The sequence below is a fragment of the Lactuca serriola genome, chromosome 7 (assembly GCF_051521515.1).
Source record: "Lactuca serriola cultivar US96UC23 chromosome 7, Lser_US96UC23_V15, whole genome shotgun sequence".
Taxonomy (NCBI): domain Eukaryota; kingdom Viridiplantae; phylum Streptophyta; class Magnoliopsida; order Asterales; family Asteraceae; genus Lactuca; species Lactuca serriola.
Genome location: NC_136414.1, coordinates 71,021,114 through 71,035,999, shown reverse-complemented (window position 1 = coordinate 71,035,999; position 14,886 = coordinate 71,021,114). Strand labels below are relative to the sequence as shown.

General features: G+C 38.4%; 1 protein-coding gene across 1 annotated transcript; it reads right to left on the bottom strand.

The window, feature by feature from the left end:
* Positions 1-1,013: 1,013 nt before the first annotated feature.
* Positions 1,014-5,587, bottom strand: ALDH11A3 (aldehyde dehydrogenase 11A3). Its single transcript, XM_079010825.1, has 9 exons — positions 5,317-5,587; positions 3,777-3,970; positions 2,953-3,081; positions 2,709-2,828; positions 2,481-2,617; positions 2,224-2,379; positions 1,759-2,137; positions 1,458-1,574; positions 1,014-1,365 (listed from the first exon to the last, which is right to left on the bottom strand). Exons 1-9 carry the CDS (start codon positions 5,459-5,461, stop codon positions 1,252-1,254), a joined length of 1,491 nt encoding a protein of 496 aa, XP_078866951.1. The 5' UTR covers positions 5,462-5,587; the 3' UTR covers positions 1,014-1,251.
* Between the last annotated feature and the right edge of the window lie 9,299 nt (positions 5,588-14,886).

Genomic DNA, 14,886 nt, shown 5'->3' with positions numbered 1-14,886 from the left:
CGCCCCTGGGAGCGGAGTCCAAGGGGCAGAGATCTAAATTCAGTTTTGGTCTCATTTCTGGTACCGACGAAATCATATCCTCTCACTCTTTTTCTTTCTCTCTGATTTATTCTGAGTCTTATCCAATTGAGGATTTGAGAGTACCACCCAAATACTTCGATTAGAAAGTGATTATCACGATTCTCAGATTTCCAAGTGCCACAAACCATATTTCCAACAAACATAACACACACGAAACTCGTTTACTAAAGATAAAGTATTTAAAAAAACAAGCCGAGTTCTCATTGGTATTTTCAAGAGGTATTTATTCATCAGGTGCGCGGCTAGAAAAGGTTTTTTCTTGCAAACAAGAGAGGACTAGGTAATGTTTTATGAAAAAAGGAAGCCCAATACCACCATCTTTTATCTCTTGACAACAAATGAAGAAGCCCATTGCTCTCATCTGCCTACACACTAACATTCCTATAATATATGTATTAAAAAACATAAATTAGACTCTGTTTCAAGCATTCATTTTGATGTCATAACATAAAAAGACGTTATGTTATGATATAACTACACAAAAATGATAATAAAGATTAGACAAAATAACAAAATTGCAAACAATTATGGATTTGGTCTTTTTGTCAAGCTAAGGCCAAAACTTACCAAAAAATTATAGATTTGGTCAAAAAACTAAAAAAGACTATTATATCTTTTATATACTTATATTATATTATATTATATTCTATTATTATTATTAAATATACAATCGGCCCATATTCCTACCCCGCCCTCTCGTCTAACATACTTATGATTTCTGTTTTTGATATTTTGAGTTTTTGTCCTTATAGTTTAAGATCAAAGCACCATTGAGATCTTCAACAGCGAATTAACTAAATAAATTTTGTTAACTTGTTGAAAACCTAAAATATGAAATCTTGTTAGAAATGAATGCCCGAATTTCTCAAATATTCCCTCAATACGTATTTATCTTAATTTCAAAACATTGCATAAAAAGTAGATCGAAATGCTATAGCCAAACCTCTTTTCTTGCACTGGTTTATGCCATCAAGAACATAATTAAAAAAAGACTCACAAGTCAATAAAAATCGCTAATATCTATCCCGACAGTACAGTCCTTAATGCATGAAATATCGTTCACCATTTTTGGTAGCACTAAACATTATTTGAACTTATATTAAGAACAAAGAAGCCTCAATAATAGTTCATTTCTTATTTATTTCATCAAACACATTATATGCATATCATCTATCCCATCGTATAACTTGGGGTTGGTAAGTTGATTACTGTGCTCTTGATTTTTGTCATCATATTAATACTGTTCGTGATTCCTTGGGACCCGATCCCACTGTCCTTCAAACCCTATCAAATCATTTTAACAGTATCAAATATCAGTATCAATAACTACAAAATCATGGATTCGTATAAGTTTTGTAACATTTGCAACAGTTCACCTGAAAGGGGAAGTGATCAGGGCCACGAGCCGGGGCAGAGTTTATTTGCACCGTCCCGGTTTCCATCGCATCACTAATCAAGATTGCTTTGTTGATGTCTTTAGTGAAGACACATCCCTATCATTAAGTAACATTTTTAGCTATGTCAAGTCTACATTAATCAATATTGTTTCAAAGATCTATAATTATGACATAAATTTCATAGCTTTTTATACTATAAAAAACCATAAATTTCCAACCCTAAAAAGTTAACATATTTTAATTATTTCGATACCATGAAGCATTGGGTTTTTGTATATACCTGAAGACCAAAATTGCTAGCATTACAATGGTGGATCCCTTCTTCAATGGAGTTAATCCTAATAACAGGCACGATGGGCCCAAATGGTTCCTCCCATGCAATTCTCATATCGGGTCGAACATTATCAAGCAACAATGGCCAAATAAGGTTGCCCTCACGCTTATACTCCTGACAAAACGTTGCTCCTTTCGTCTTTGCATCCTTAGCTAAACCTTCGATGAAATTTGCAGACGACTCAGAGACCACCGGAGTGATGTCACAATCATCCTCCGGTGGGCCCACCTTCAACTTCGCCACCTTGGCGTTCACTTTTTCCACTAACTCATCGGCCACCGATTCCATCACCAATACAACTTTAACAGCAGTGCATCTCTGACCACTGTATTAGGGTTTCATCAGTTTATACCATTTCATCGAAAGTATCGCAGATTTTGGTGATAGAAATTGTTAGCAATCGATCAATACCTGTAGGAGAAACCTCCTTTGATGATATTTGCTGCAACCAAATCAAGATCAGCGTCTTCCAGAACGATGCATGCGTCTTTTCCTCCGAGCTCCATCTGAAGTGGCACCATGCCGGCTTTCTTGGAAATTGCTACTCCGGTGTCACCTCCGGTGAAGCTGGAAGTAAGTAGACATAAAAAATGGTTAAAAGAAGTCATCTTTTGAGCACTAACGTAAAAACCCAATACGAAAAACCATGTGTTCGAGTGTATGATTACCTGATACAGTTAACTCCGGGATGCATGGTGAGGAAATCTCCGATCTCCGATCCTTTTCCGGTGATACAACTGATTAGACCTTTGGGAAAACCTGCTAAGTTAAAGCATTGCACCATATGAAGGCAAGCCACTGCCCCCTGAAAAACAGGTTCATAAAAGGGTTTTAGAAAGCTTGAAAACTATATCTCAACATTAATGGAGTCATGTGTTGTTAGATCGGAAAACCACCTGAGTTGGGGGCTTGAGGACGAGGGAGTTTCCGGCGATAAGTGCAGGGCCGATTTTGGAGACGGCGAGATTGACCGGATAGTTGAAGGGTGGTATGGCCAAGACAACTCCGAGTGGGATCTGATATAGTTCATAAAATCCGAAGAAAACCCGAAGTCAGAATACAATTTTCGATCAAAATCATGAATCTTTTTGCAGGTTTTTGATGAAAAGATGGAAACTTTGTGTGCAGAATTTAGTGTACCTTTGAAGTGAGACAATACTTTGTTCTCTCATTGCCTGGAAAACTATCAGAAACCAAGAACTTGCCTTCTCCTAGAATCCTGACCCCTTCTTCAGCGCAATAAGATATGAGATCCCCTGATCGAACGACCTTTATAAAAAAGTACAAGTTTTAATGCATAGTATAATTAAAACTCATTATATAAGCTCTTGAAATAAATACATCTTTTGGAAATTAAAGAGTTTTAAGGTGCTCAATTAATTGGTTTCTTTATCCATTTATGTTTCTTGGAAGCTAGGAAAAAAAAACTGCATCTTGTAACTACAATAATACAAAATAGCATTTTGTTGTTTCGTGATATCCATTGTTAAGTTGTCATGATACAAATTAACACTATTTGTATACGATCAATATTCAATGTGATTTTTGGATCTAATGTCTTTTTATTACCATTAAATGATGTGTAAATGAAATGACAAAATAGCATTTTGGATGTTACGTGATATGCATTGTTAAGTTGTATGTCATAAATACAACTAAACAATTAATGCATGGCATAAGATCTTTTTATTATTAATAATGTATAGATGAAATGTTGTATGAAATACCGATTTTGTAATAAATCTTTAGTAAATACAACGGCACAATTAATTAGGAAAAACAAAGAAAGAATAAATGATGGTAGATTTTACTCGTTATTTTTGGGTTAATTGAATTACATGCGAAACACGCATATATAGATTTTAAAATGAATTTTTTGTCCCCTTTTAAGTATGTAAAGTCAAAAAAGACAACACCCAATATTTTTAATGTAAAGTTAAGATTTACGCATAAATGAGTTGCACCTCAGTGACTGAATCCTTGGCTGGTTTTGCAATCTCCTTAACTAAACACTCGGCGATGGGAGCTTTGTGCTCTTTGAGAATGGCAGCTGCCTTGTGAAGAAGCTCGGCTCGTTTCCATAGTGGTGTTTTCGCCCATTGCTTTTGAGCAATTTTAGCTGATTCCATTACTTTATTCACCTCTTCTTGTGTACATGCTGATAATAAAACTCATTCATAAGTTTAACTTGAAAATAAAAATGATATTCATGCTTTTGTTTAGGTTGCTACCTTAGAGTAGTTAATACGAGATATCTTGAATTGAAATGTTAATGTCCTCTTATGTAACATAAATCAAAGAGTAAATTACAAATTTGGTACTTAAGTTTGTTATTTGTTGTAGATTTGGTCTTTATATTTTACTTAATATCACAAGTTTGGTTCAATTTAAGACTTGCATCCTAATTGTTCAGGAAGATTAAATATGTGTTTCGAAAAACTAGTTGTTAGTTGAAAACTGAATTCTTGTATTTGATAGTTTGAATGTAGTAGCTGATAGTTGTAGCTTTTTTTCATGTAGAAATACTTGACCCATATAGGCTTTAACTTTCAAAGGTGTAAAATTAGATAAAAATTAAAAAATTAAAAGCTCTCAAAATCTATTTGAAATAACTTTGGAATGTGAGTTTTTTTTTTTTTTTTTAAAACAAAATTTTAAAACTACCACTATTGAATATAACATTTTTTCCGGGTTATTTCTAAAAAATAAAAAACTTTCAGAAGCTTCATGCTTAACACATCCTAAATCCTCGAAATGCAAAGTTAAAGACATCTTTGGAAAGAATTCATAGAATTGGACCAAACTTGTGATTTAAGATTTAACATAGGGACCAAATTTACAATTTACTCTAAATCAAAGGTGTAATTATGATGGTAAACTTTATAAGCCTGGGGGTGCTTTCGAAAATATTTAAAATGTACCATACGATGGGCCCCATAGTGTATCAAAGATACTATGGTACAATCTCAAATGCACAAAGTACAAATAGAATAAAATTGTTAGATCAGAGAATCAAGATATCCCCGTTGCTCTCAGCCAACCAATTGCTTTGAATTCATAAAAAATTATCTTCTTACTTTTAATCATTTAAATTGTATTTTAATACATGTATATTAAGTCATATATATATATATATATATATATATATATATATATATATATATGAAGTTATGAACGATTACTGTTATATTAGTACTTCTGATTTAGTGACGGAGTTTGCGAGGACTTCACATGTACAGTTTTCACTTTTCAGTTTGTATTTACAGTAAAACTAACAGTAAAATATTTCAATGTAAGATCACAAATTAAATAAGTTTTTTTTCGTAATCTTATAATCAATCTATGCAAATTTTCATAAGCAAGCTCGATTTCCTTGTATTTTTTGTCTGTTTATTTCCTTAACAAAACAATTTATTTGTCATATACTAAATTATTAAACAAAAAATATACTATGCAATAAAAAAAGAGAGAGAGAATATAAGAATATTACTGATGTCTTTTTACCTTGAACCTTGTACTGAGTGGTTCTGGTAGTCGGGTTAATAATAGCAACAGATTTACCAGAAGCAGATTTCTTCCATTCTCCATCAGTGTAATATTTGAACACATCGCCTTCTATTATCTCTTCAAAAACACCAGTTCCTGCCATTGATATGCTTAAAAGCTTTCTCTTTCTACCCTTATCGCCTTTACCCGGTGTTTATGTATGAGAGAGAGAGATAGAGTGTGTGTGTGTGTGTGAGAGGATGAATGAATGGTGGATGGTTTTCTTGAGGTGTTGATGTGTATAAATATTGGAGGAAGGTGAGCCACACTTGGTAGCAAGTGTACCAAAACAAATGAGTCAAAAAAATAAAGGAGTGAAAAACAAAAAACGATTTCAATAAAATAAAAATAAAAAAGTTAACATCGTGTTATTTAAGTTTGTGAGATGGGCTTTATGTTTTTATGTTAACATTTTGTTTGGCGTCAATAATTTTTTATTTTTATGAGTATTTACTATTTGTTAAGATTACAAAAGTAGCTTGTTGTAAATTATAAGTTAGTATAAATTTTAAGATAATTATTGATAGTTTTCAGCTAACATGTCAAAAACATTCTAAACTTATCATTTATGATAGTAAAATAGCTACTTAACTGATAATGAATACATTAACTAACAAGTTTTACCTTGTCTAATTTGTAGGTTTTACTTAGCAAAATTAGCAAAAACTTCAATCAATTTGTTACAACTAATTATCTAAGTGGTATATTTGTTCAACGCTATAAAGCTTACTTTAATACATCCGAATTCCTTTCACTGTACCTCCAATGTATTACATCATTTTGGTGTAGAATGTTCAATATAAAAAGCAATTCATCTAATATATTAAATTTGTAACTAAATCAAAACAGAATATTCTTAGTATATATTTTTTTTACCATACATTGTATGTTTCTAACAATATCCTTCATCTATTACAATTACAGTTTATACCCTCATATTTTTTATATTTTTATACTACAAGAATAACCGGCAATAGCACCAACGTTTTTAGCGGCGACGAGGACTTTTAGCGGCGACAAAAACAAACGTGTTTTTGTCGCCGCTAAAAGTCTCGGTCACCGCTAAAGGCGTCGCCGCTAACGGCTTATTTTGATGATCCGCGTCACTTTAATCTCATCCGTCGATTTAAGAGATGATCCTACGACTAGGATGACATAAGAAATCTCGCGTTGTTTACCCTCCGGTGTGTCGCCGCTAAAGGCTTATTTTGGCGATCCGCGTCATTTCAATCTCATCCGTCGATTTAAGAGATGATCCAACGACTAGAAAACCCCGCTTTGTTTTCCCTCCCATGTGTCGCCGCCAATGAGTACGCGTCGCCGCTAAAGGCCGTCGGCAATAAAACTCTATCTGCTCCATTTTTCTATGTTCTCCATTCTTGTTCACCATTGTCGTCGACCTCATCGGAATTTCACAAAGAACTTCGCAACTTCACCCATCTTTACTCCATTTTTCTCATTTTCCTTTTCTTTTTCACTTCTCCTTACTAAATTTCTAGCATTGATGTGTATTTTATGTTTGTAGATATGGATGTGTATTTGTATGTATATGTGTATTTTGAATGTATTTTATGTATCTATATGTGTTTTTGTATGTACAATCCTATGTATATATGTATTTTTATGTATATGTATTTTTGTGTGTGTATATATATATATATATATATATATATATATATATATATGTGTGTGTGTGTGTGTGTGTGTATTCTGTGTGTGTATGTATTTTCGTATGTATATGTGAATTTTGTATGTGTATTATGTATGTATATGTGTATTTGTATGAATAGAAATGCATATTAATACCAACGACGTCTTTAGTAGCGACGGAGAGCATTAGCGGTGATGCAACTTTAGCGGCGACGAATGGAATATCAGCGGCGACCAATGGAACATTAGCGACGAGCCAACAACGACGACCCTTTAGCGGCGACATATCGCAGCTAATACCTTTAGCGGCGACGCCTGTCGCCGGTAATACTCTTATTTCTTGTAGCGTTTATACAATGTAATATTATATATACCATTTTGTAAAAATTAAATTAAATAGAATAATAGTGATACTAAATATGAAAAAAAAAAATGAGACAATGACAAATAGACTTATGTTCCAAATAATTCAAGTAAAACAAATTTGTCCTAATTTATAATGTTTTGTTTTTTATGATGATACAACAACGAGAAACAATTCTTTGAGATCGTCGAATGCAACAAGTTGCGTATTTACTTTGCTTAAAGCTTTAGTTTTTGTAGTAGTAGTATGGTGAAGAAGCAAAAGAAACATATATGTTTGTTTCGGTTTGTCTTTTTAGAGAACACGATTATTATATATTTATTGTAATATCTGTAATGATCAGAATAAAAATTACACTTCAAGAAAAAAGGGCATCATTGACTAAAAATTAGAATCTAAATAATTAGTCATAGATACCATGTATTTGGGATTGATGAATCGGTTTCTAATACTATCTAGGACTTATTTTGATGTGTGAATAATTAGACACTAAGTAAACCTATCTGATAGTGAAATTTAGTCCCTAATACATTTGCACCAGTTTGAATTTGGAGGGAAACACGATAGGTGATGAGTTTCAGTCTTGAGTAGACTAACTCAAATTTTGACTTTCGATGGAAACTTATTAAAGATTAAATTTCAGTCTCTGATGGACTCGCATCAATTATATTTTTTTAGGGAACTTATTAGAGACTGAATTTCATTCTTTGATAGAATTACACCAATTTAGCATTTGGGTGAAAACCCTATAAAGACTAGATTTTAGCCTCTAATAGACATATATTATTTTACATTTGAATAGAGATTTTGTGACACCCAAAAATTTCGAACAAATTTTAAACTTTCAAAACATGTCAAGTTCATCAAAACATTACAACTTTGTTTTCAAAATACATTTTTATCAGAGTATTCCCAGAAACATAAACATAGTCGGAGGAGCGGTACGATCATGCATTTGCCTTGCCGTGATCACCTGAGGTACCTGAAACAATAAATTGAAACTGTAAACCCGAGAGCTTAGTGAATTACCCCCAAAATACCAACGCCATACGGATATAACCGTATTATATCATATAAACATAGTAGCAAACAATACGTCATGCGTAATGAGCCATCAGTCTGACTGGACCGAATCCCGGTCCTCAGTCTATCTGGACCGCTCTCGAAGCCCTCGGCACGTCTGGACCACCCTCCTCGGGGCCTTCAGCCTATCCGGACCGCTCGCTGGGCCTTCGGCCTGACTAGATTTGCCCGGCCCAGGCCTGTAGTCTACCCGGTCCACCCAGGGTGTCTTGGCCTACTGCACACAACAGGACCTGACTCAACCCGTTCCTCAAACCAACAAACATGTGCACATAATTTGACATCCCCAATTTCACGGCCAGAAAAGACCGATTTGTTTATGCTTTGATTTTAAAATCAGAGTAATCGTTCAAAGAAAACTGTTGCGGAATTTGTTCCCAAAAACAAAAAATATGATAACCATTTATCCAAACATTTTCTCAAAGAGAATGTATTTTCATTAAATAATAAAACCTTGGATGTCATGTTCGATACAGACCAAAAGCATAAACAATATAAAACAGACCTTACAATAGTTATTTAACTACTGATCTATAATCCAAAATCTCTCGTCAAGTCCACCAACTTATACCCTTGTGCCATTACCTGTAATGAAAAGAAAACTGAGTGGGTCAGGCTTGGGAGCCTGGTGAGCATATAGGGTTTTCAACCCACAATAATATAATTATTATATTTAATCAGCAAACAATCAACCAAATTACCCATCCCCATTATCTTCTTAAGGTTTTACCCTAAGAACCAACTATCCTTCATTCATTTATTCCTAAGGAATTGGCACGAAATCCATTGCTGCCAAAGTTTATTTATCAAGTACTAAATTCATAGCTATCAGACGCTAACTCCATAGTCACCAAGGTTCACTTAACAAGTGCTAACTCCATAGTCGCCAAGGCTTACTCAACAAGCGCTAACTCCATAGTCTCCAAGGTTTACTCAACGTGCGCTAACTCCATAGTCGCCAAGGTTCATCAAATAGGCACGAAGTCACATCGTCGCCAAGGTTTATACAATAGGCGCTAACTCCATAGTCACCAACTATCCCATCTACCCAAGTTCTGCCCAACATATTCGTAGAAATAAAATACTTACACAGTTTAAATCATTTAACACTTGTATAAAACATCAATTCCACGCCCATGTCAAATAGACAAATAATATATAAACACATAGCACGTATTTCATAGCAAATACTTCATATTTATGTGTTAGAAGAAAGTAACTACACACTCACTTGATTAGAAGATGATCGGACAGCACTACGGCTTGTAGAAGTAGTATTCTTCGGTAGATCTGGAAGATCTTCACAAAAATCGGGCTCCTCGCGGGCAGAGCTTCGGCTCGGGAATTTCACTTCTTGGGATCTTCAGGGCCTCGGGACTTGCTTCGGGGCTCGGGAATGATACTGGGGCTTCGGGATATTTCTTGCACGAAAAACGATGCAAAAACGCGAGAGAAAGAAGAGAAATAAGCAAATGTATCGGATGCACTCGACTCCCTTTTATAGGGTCTGGAACTTCGAATTACGCTGGGCGTAATCTTAGGTTACGCTGGGCGTAATCTTAGGTTACGCTGGACGTAACCTAGATAAGCCCGGTGACTCCCCCCTTGGATAATATCGAAAATTTATATTTAAATTAAATTCCGAAAATATTTAATAAACTTCAAAAATTCATATCTTCCTCATACGAACTCCGTTTTCGACGTTCTTTATATCCCCGCATAGGTGAGACTACGCTCTACAACTTTCGTTTAGACTCCGTCGGCTAATTTTGACTTTATTTTTATTATTTATTTTTAGTAGGCCGGGACAAGAAAACTCCGTTATAAAATCATAACTTCTTCATCCGACGTCCGTTTTCGCCTATCTTTTTATCGTTTTACTACAATTAATGAGATCTTCGATTCTCATTTAGATTGTTTCAGCTAAAACCGCTTGGTCTCAAATCGAGTATTCGGGCTACATACCGCTAAGTCGAAACTTCGAAAAATCATAACTTCCTCATACAAAGTCAGATTTAGGCGTTCTTTTTATGCACGCTCATGGTTTAACGAACTCTACGAATTTTGTTTAGATTGCTAAGGCTAAATATCAATCTAACGTAAATTCACTTTTTACGTCATTTAGCGTCGTGCCGGTTCTATCGCGAAACTTCGACAGGTCATAACTTCTTCGTTATAACTCGGATTTCGACGTTCTTTATATGTACGGAATCCTTGTAACATATACTACAACTTAGTTAAGATTATTCATCCTAAATAATCTTCTATTAAAAAGTCATTTTTGACGCTTATCGTCTCTAAATTGACTAGCCCTGATCTACGGGCGTTACACATAACATATAATCATATACAATCCTCAACCAGACAAACAGTCTAACAGATCACATAGCATATCAATATCCTAGCCAGGATTTCGATCTAACCGGTCACTAGCATAACATTATCATGTATCCCGGGTATCGACCTTAACCAGGTCTCTAACACATACCATCCTAACTACCAGGATGCAAACATAGCAAAGCAATCACAAAACAACAACTACCCAGATTTCCATCCGATAAGGGCCGACCTTCGTGCCGTAGACCCTGTCGATATAGTGAGGATAACTAACCTTGCAACTGTCGTCTGAACTAGAAAACTCAACTCCCGGATCCAACACGAACTCCACCACCTATAGATATGTAACCCTTTTTATAAATCTCCAAATTACCAGAATACCCTCAGAAGTCAACTGGTCAACGCTTGGGTCCAAGTCAAAGTCCATAGTCAAAGTCAACAGTCGATGTTGACTTGACTCGTCGAGTGCAGATCACCAACTCGCCGAGTCCTTCCTAAACCTGAGAAGTCGTGAAATCCTTGATTGGCTCGTCAAGTTCCCCTTTAACTCGCCGAGTTCATACGTGTCTAAGACTTTTAGGAGGAACCCTAGCCGACTCGCCGAGTTTAAGGCAATCTTTAACTGACTCGCCGAGTTGTTCATCCATTGGATGAGTTCAAGGCCATCTTCAATGGACTCGCCGAGTTGTTCATCCAACTCGTCGAGTCCTTGCAGATATTTATCCATGCAGATACTTTTTAAGCCATGGCAAGGTTCTAAATTACAGATCCAAGCTTCTAGGGCATGTTTATCACGTACAGTTGCAAAATTTACATGCATGCAAGGCTTTAAGACTCTTAAATGTAAAAACTAAGCTTGCAATGAAGTCTCACACTTGAGGGAAGGCTCCTGCTAGGCAAAGCTGATGACTTTATGGATCTAGAGGTCAAAGGGAGTCCAGATCTTAAGTTACAACTTCAGATCTTATCTTAAACATAGGGAGCCATTCATAATACCCATCCAAAGGAGGTTAAAAGAGGGATGAGCTAAAGGAACAACTTAATACCTTCCAGAGAGTGAAAACTAATGAATCTCATAGCTCCCCACAAGTTCATGGCCTTGATTTCCTTGTTTCCCCAAGTGTTTCCTTCTCCAAAGTTCTTCCTCCAAACTTGAACACTCCAAAGGAACATACACACACGATTTAGGGTTTGAGAGGGACAAGGGGCAGTAAGGGGAGGCTGAGGAGGCCAATGATCCTTTAAATAGGGTGCCAAACCCCGAGGTTTAGGGTTTCATCCTCCAACTCCTACTCGTCGATTCCCTTATTGGACTCGGCGAGTAGGTCACTTAAACGTGTGACCCAACCCGCTGCTACTCGATGAGTAGGGCAACCAACTCGTCGAGTAGGCCTTGAAAACAAGAAAAATTCTTATATAACATCGGTACCTGAGAATCGGGGCGTTACAATTCTCCCCCACTTGAACTAGACTTTATCCTCGAAGTCTGCTGTTGTGAACAGTCTTGGATAATGCTCTCGCATCTCTACCTCTGGCTCCCACGTCCATTCGGACCCCTTCCGGTGCTCCCACTATACCTTCACCAAAGGTATCTCCTTGTTCCATAGTATCTTCATCTTTCTCTCTAGTACGGCCATAGGCCTCTCCACATAATTGAGGCGCTCATCGACCTGAATATCATCCAGCGATATCACCGCCTCTTGATCCATGATGCACTTTCTCAGCTGCAAAACGTGGAAAGTGCTGTGTATCCGACTAAGCTTCTCCGGAAGCTCTAGCCTGTAAGCCACCTTGCTAACCCTGGAAATGATCCTGAACGGCCCAATATATCGGGGGCCCAATTTTCCCCTCTTCCTGAAGCGGATCACGCCTTTCCAGGGCGAGACCTTCAGGAGTACCATGTCACCCACCTGAAATTCCAACTCAGATCGGCGTTTGTCGGCATAACTCTTCTACCGACTCTGAGCGGTCTGCAAACGTTGTCTAACCTACTGGATCTTTTCGGTAGTCTGCAAGACTACCTCTGTACTACCCATCACTCTGTGTCCAACTTCACCCCCAACAGACCGGGGTGCGACATCTCCGCCCGTACAACAGCTCGAATGGCGGGGCGCCAAGGCTAGAATGATAGCTGTTGTTGTAGGCGAACTCCGCAAGCGGTAGGTGAGAATCCCAACTCCCCCCGAAATCAATGACACATGCCCTCAACATGTCCTCGAGGGTCTGAATAGTCCGCTCTCTTTGGCCGTCTCTCTGCGGGTGGAATGTTGTGCTGAAGTGCAACCGCGTGCCCAGCTCCTCGTGAAGCATTTGCCAGAAGCGGGAGGTAAACCTGACATCCCGATCAGAGACAATGGAGACATGAATCCCATGGTGAGAAACGATCTCGCGAACATATAATTTGGCCAATTTCTCGGCCGACGAGCTCTCCCGTATAGCCAAGAAGTGGGCTCTCTTGGTCATTCTATCCACGATGATCCATATAGCATCAAACCCCCTTGCTGTCCTCGGCAACTTGGTAATAAAATCCATAATGATCTATTCCCATTTCCACATGGGAATCTCTAGGGGCTGCAACTTTCCATGAGGCCTCTGATGCTCGGCCTTGACCATCTTACAGGTCAAGCACCTCTCGACGTACCAAGCGATCTCTCTCTTCATGCACGGCCACCAGTAGTTCAAACTCAAGTCTCGATACATCTTGGTGGCCCCCGGGTGAATAGAGAAATGAGACTTACGAGCCTCCTCCATAACCGTCTGCCTAACTCCACCAGACATCAGAACCCAAACTCGACCGCATCGGGTCAATAGTCCCCGACTATCCCGTATGAACCGGGTATTCTCACCCCTGATTCTCTCTAGCTTCCAATTCTCCGGTCACATGCCCTCTACCTGGGCATCTCTGATCAAACTCACAAGCAGAGAATCCACTGCTATGCTCATACATACTGCGGGGGTGGAAGACCCAGCTGACTTGCGGCTCAAAGCGTCCGCAACCACATTCGCTTTACCGGGGTGGTAAAGGATCTCACAATCGTAGTCCTTGAATACATCCAGCCACCTGCGCTGCCTCATGTTCAGGTTGGGCTGATCCATGATATGTCTCAAGCTCTTGTGATCCATGTAAATGGTATAGCGGACCCCATAGAGGTAATGTCTCCATATCTTGAGGGCGAACATCACCGCCCCCAGTTCCAAGTCATGCGTAGGGTATCTCGTCTCATGCGGCTTCAGCTGCCGCGATGCGTAGGCTATCACTCGTCTTTTCTGCATGAGGAACACCCCTAAACCTGTGATGGATGCATCACAGAACACCACAAAATCCTCAACTCCCTGCGGGAGTGTCAATACTGGTTCCTCGCACAAACGCTGACGGAGGGTCTCAAACGCCCTCTGCTGCTCGGGACCCCACCGGAAATCCACCCCTTCCTCGTCAGACGAGTGAGGGGCACTGAAATCTTCGAGAAATCCCGTATGAACCTCCGGTAGTACCCTGCCAATCCCAGGAAGCTCATAATATTTGAGGGAGATTTCGGAATCTCCAACTGCATAACCGCCTCGATTTTGGCCGGGTCGACCAAAATCCCCTCCTGGTTAACGAGATGTCCGAGGAACTGGACCTCTCGTAACCAAAACTCACACTTCGAGAACTTGGCGTACAACTGTTCCCATCTCAGATCTCCCAACAACTCTCGCAGATGCTCCTCACGTTGCTCTCGGGTCTTGGAATACACCAAGATATCATCTATAAATACTATGACCGAGCAATGAAGCATCGGTCTACAGACCCGATTCATCAGGTCCATGAACATGGCTGGCGCCTTGGTGAGCCCAAACGGCATCACCACGAACTCATAATGTCCATAACGGGTTCGGAACGCAGTCTTCTCTACGTCCTCCTCTATGACCCTGACCTGATGATACCCAGACCTCAAGTCTATCTCGGAAAACCAAGATGCGCCCTGTAACTGATCGAAGAGATCGTCTATTCTCCGGAGTGGGTAACGGTTCTTCACCGTCAACTTATTCAACTCTCGGTAATCGATACACATACGGTGTGAATCGTCCTTCTTTCGGACGAAAAGTAACGGTGC

Bases quoted from the DNA above. Each gene is read 5' to 3' on its own strand.
- ALDH11A3 (XM_079010825.1), bottom strand. From the start codon at position 5,461: ATGGCAGGAACTGGTGTTTTTGAAGAGATAATAGAAGGCGATGTGTTC. The intron at 2,138-2,223 runs GTATTGATCGAT...ACCCTAATACAG, and splicing joins AAAGGAGGTTTCTCCTACAG to TGGTCAGAGATGCACTGCTG. The intron at 1,575-1,758 runs GTATATACAAAA...ACTTAATGATAG, and splicing joins CTAGCAATTTTGGTCTTCAG to GGATGTGTCTTCACTAAAGA.